Source organism: Phaethon lepturus, unplaced genomic scaffold, assembly GCF_000687285.1.
Source record: "Phaethon lepturus isolate BGI_N335 unplaced genomic scaffold, ASM68728v1 scaffold30391, whole genome shotgun sequence".
In the NCBI taxonomy this organism is placed as follows: Eukaryota; Metazoa; Chordata; class Aves; order Phaethontiformes; family Phaethontidae; genus Phaethon; species Phaethon lepturus.
In genome coordinates this window covers 528-4,854 of record NW_010518966.1, presented here as the reverse complement: position 1 = coordinate 4,854, position 4,327 = coordinate 528, and the positions used below count along the sequence as shown (strand labels likewise).

Genomic DNA, 4,327 nt, shown 5'->3' with positions numbered 1-4,327 from the left:
TTCCAGGGTGTGCAGGGGCTGCGGGTGCCCCGGGCTCGGTGTTACCCTGAGTTTAACCAGAAAGAGCTGCCTGGCTGAGCACTAGTTGAGCTGTGCCAAAAACAAACCTGGGTTTGCTGTCACAGTTTAGTAGTGCTGGCCACTGCATCTCTGTGCTTGGGAGCCGTTTCATTTCTTAGTCCGGACACCAGTCCCCCCTGCCCAGTCTTCCCAGCGGATGCATGCCTGTGGCTGCGCTGTAGTGAAGAAGGAGCCCAGTAAAGCCAGTGGGACCCAGCAGGTGACCCCCCACCTCGGCATCCTCGGGGCTTACCGCCTGCCTCCTGCCCTGCTCCCCATGGAGAGACTCCAATTCCTGCCTCCCGCCCCTGCAGGGCCCCCCGGAAGCTGCCCCCCTAACGTGCAGGGGTTGTACTGCTACACGACCGGTTGCTCAGTGCAGCTGCTGAGCTGGGGGTCGGGACTGCCCCATGGCAGGGAGAGCCGGACAATCCCTAGCAGCGGGGTGAGCTGTGCGTGGAGCTGAAACGCGTTCCCTCTGCTGCGTTGCAGGCTCCGAAGTGTGGCACCCCATCTGCAAGCAGGCGGCCAGAGCAGAGAAGAAGCTAAAGGTAGGCAGCAGAGTGGGGGCATCTCCGAGAGGTTGCACGTCCCAGGTGATGTTCCCCCGGGTCCCTGCTGGAGGTGAACTGTTGTGGCAGTGTCCAAAGGCCAGGATGGCTTCCCGAGGCTAGCATGAGCTCTGTCCCCGCTGCCCCATGGGTGGCCGTGGCTGAAGTTGTTAGCAGGCACCTGCTTCCTGGCTGGCACCAGCCCATGCCACAGCCGGGGAGGGGGCACAGCAGTCCCCTCACCACCCCCTGCACCCCTGGAGCTGCTGCACGCTCTCTGTGCTCAGCTGGCCATGGGGACAGCCGCCAGTGGTCTTGCCAGACCACTCGCCTAACTGTGTATCTGGACCCGAGAGAGGCCAGGGTGCAAAGCTGGGCGGCAGGGCAGCTGCAACGGCCGTGGGCACCGGCGGCAGGCAGATGAAAGGGCGGAGCAACTGGACCTCAAGTGAAATTCAGCCCCAAACCCAACGATTTTCTTGCATGCTCAGGGGTCCCTCCTTGCCGTGCTCTCACCTGTCCTCTGCTTTTCTGCCTCCACAGCACAGAAGGACATCAGAAACTTCCATCTCGCCCCCCGGTTCCAGCATCGGCTCCCCAAACCGCGTCATCTGCGTAAGTACAGCTCTGCCCCTCATCCGCGTGGGGCAGGGCAAATGTGCCAGCCCCAGAGAAAGGGAGCAACAGTTCCTGGTGCTGCTCTGCAGCATGGGGTGTCCCCCAGGGATGAGCCCAGCATCTGGGGACAGCACGGACAAGCCGTGCCCCCTCAGCCCAGCGGCATGGCATGCCGCAAGTGCCATTGGCACAGACCAGGAGTGCTCGGAGGGGTGCAGTTCCACCCTCCCAGCTCCTCTGCCCCTTCTGCTGCTGCCTTTTGGGGTCTCCTCTTACCTCTTCCGCTGCTGGGGTGACTGCAGGCTCTGCTCTGTGCTGGGTCCACACTGTGCGCTGCAGCCTCTCCTTCCTTCTCTCCTTCTCTTCCTTTCCTGTTTCTCTGTCTCTGTCTCTCCCTCTCCCTAGGCTAAAGTGGATAATGAGATCCTTAATTACAAAGACCTGGCAGCTCTTCCCAAGATTAAAGCCATCTATGAAGTGCAGCGTCCTGACCTCATTTCCTACGAGCCCTATCACAGATACACGTCGGATGAGACGCTGGAGAGATATAGCTATGGGGAGGTACTGAGTCTCAATATGCCCAATGCCAGGCTGTACAGGGAGCTGGGCTCCAATTAGGGACAATGGAGGAAACTGCATGTGGGTTTGCTCACTGCCATGGGAATACTGCAGGGAAGCAGGAGCAGGGGTAAGACCTCTCCTGGAGGCTCCCTATCACTGGGAAGAAGGCTGGAAGGGAACCCGTGGTGCTGCTGCTACAGAGCAAGAAGGAAACCAGTGACCTTAGCAGGTCACTGCACCCTGCCCACGTCGTGCCGCAAGCCTGATGCGCAGGAACAGACAGCGCTGTGTGGGAGCAGATGTCACCCTCAGGAGCGACATGGTGGGAAGCTCACCCATCACAGCCCGCATCAGGAGACGAGGAAGGCACATAGCACACTGCATCCCCCTGGGGTGGAGGGACAGGCACCTGGCAGGACAGCCCAACGGCTTGGCCCAAAGCCTGGTCCCGAGCAGGCAATCGTCCCATATGCATGGTGCCTGCTCCCCCTTAGCTGGAGTAGGGAGTAAGGCTGGCCCAGGCCACCCAGCCCTGGCACAGCATCTCTGGAGCATAGTAAGACTGTCCCTGTTGGGTGCTGGCCCCACAGCAAGTGGAAGGGAGTCGGTCCGTGCGTTTTTGCAGGTGTGTGATGAGACGATGCCCAAGCAGCACGTGGCACAGGACTGCTCTGCCCTGCTCCCCCAGGCAGGCTGGGGCTGCTGGATGATTTCAGTAAGCCTCTGGAAGAAGAGGGTCTGAGCAGATCACACAGTGATGGGGGACCTGAGGTGGTCCTGGAAGAGAACTCTGTAATGGCCAGCAGCAGCATCTCTTACATCTCCAGTCCCAAGGCTTCTCACAAGCCTGCCTTCCTCCAGTGCACCCCATGGCAGTGCCAGCGGCATGGCCACGGCCCACTGTGCTGCACCGCGGGGCCAGCGGCTGCCTTCCCCACTTGCAGCCGCATGCGCTGAGGGGCTCCACCAAGGTCTCTGAGAAGGGGTGCAGGCTGCTGATTCAGGAGGTGCCATCCTCACGCCAGCTCCCCGCCCAGTCAAGGGGTCCCTGCCTGGCATCCTGCCACGGTGTCACTCCAGCTGTGCCACCAGCCGCCCTCACTGCCGGGCAGCTGTGGTGAGGCTGGGGTGTGGGGAAAACAAGCCACTGTGGGACCTCAGTCTGCCACTGCTCCCCTTAACTGTGTGCTGTCTCTCTCTCTCTCTCTCCCCCCCCGCCTTTGCCTCCTGCTGCCTCCAGTCCCTGGGGACCCTCTCCCCATACTCGCAGGTAATGCCCCCGGCAGGCACCAAGGGGTCTGTCACCCGCTGCCACCGCAGGGTGTCCCTCTGCCCCTGGACCGCGGGGGCTCTGCTGAATGTCCCCCTGCCTGGGTGCTGTTGCAAGATGGGGGAACCAGTCCGGGAGGGTCCTGTCCTTCGGACCCCTGGGAGAGCAGCATGCAGCCCTCCCTGGCAGAGTGGACCCGGGGTGCAGCTTCTGCCCTGTGGAGGGGGACACTGGAAATTGGGAATGAGCTCAGGGGAAAGGGACGATCTCCGGGCAAGGGACTGAAATCCTCTGGCCGGACACTGTCACCTCATCCCAACCCCTGGGTTTCGCTGCCTGTGCTCTGTTGGCGGGGAGGCAGAGCATCCTGGGGACCCCCTCCAGCTACGGAGGAGACACACGCTGCCCAGCATGTCACACCACGGAGCATGCACCCTCCTGGGCTGCCGCAAGTATGGGGATGCCCGGCCATGGGACATCTCCATGCAGGGCTGGCACTGACCTGCCTCGTCCTTCATCCCATCAGCTCTAACCCCCCTTCTCTCTGCACCCTTCCCGGTCCCCAGGACATCTACGAGAGCTTTGACACCCGGCAGAGGCGAGCCTCCAGCCCTGGCTACATTGACTCCCCCACCTACAGCCGCCAGGGCATGTCCCCCACCATCCCGAGATCCCCCCACCATTTCTATCGCTCAGGTGAGGATTTCAGCCGCAGCCCCAGGCTGGGCTAAGGTCAGACTTCCAAGTGGAGCGGGGATCATCAGACTGTCCCGTGCTTCTCCCATGGGACCTCGGGGGTCCCTCCTCTGGCAAGCAGTCAGGAGGCCTGGGAGGTCCGTGGGGGGCTGACAGCAGCAGGAGCTGTGGGGCAGTGACCAACCCTGCTGTCTGCGTCCTCCAGTTCCCCTGACTCTTATCTTGCGAGCAGCAAGGGGAGGCCGAGGGGACTTTGTCCTAGCTCAGACCTGAGCTGAGGCTCATGGAGGATGGGGTGGGGAGGGAGGTGACCCCCAGGTCCAGTGAAGACACCCTCAGCTACCTTGGTAGCTCTGGGAGGGGCATGCACGAGAGTGCTTGTGCTCAGCCAGTGCTGCAAGGAGGGTCCTTACACACACGCGTGTGTGCACGCCCTGGAGCGTGTCGGGGGGAAAGCAGAGTGTGTCTGTGCTGTCTCTTGTCCTTTGGAGCCGGGGAGGAGCAACTGGGAAAACCCAAGGTCAGTAAGTCTGGAGATCCTGCGTTCCCTGAGCTGCCCCCACGCTGCACT

The 4,327-nt window shown here is 62.0% G+C and overlaps 1 protein-coding gene across 1 annotated transcript in view; it reads left to right on the top strand.

Moving 5' to 3' along the window:
• The window catches only part of LOC104628348 (actin-binding LIM protein 3-like), a gene marked incomplete at both ends in the record, with an annotated part of 20,351 nt that overhangs the window by 15,625 nt on the left and 399 nt on the right, over positions 1 to 4,327 (top strand). The window contains 5 exons of the mRNA XM_010296897.1: positions 553 to 611; positions 1,155 to 1,226; positions 1,635 to 1,790; positions 3,031 to 3,060; positions 3,627 to 3,756. Of these exons, the coding sequence (XP_010295199.1) occupies positions 553 to 611; positions 1,155 to 1,226; positions 1,635 to 1,790; positions 3,031 to 3,060; positions 3,627 to 3,756 (447 nt within the window). The remainder of the gene's footprint in view (positions 1 to 552; positions 612 to 1,154; positions 1,227 to 1,634; positions 1,791 to 3,030; positions 3,061 to 3,626; positions 3,757 to 4,327) is intronic.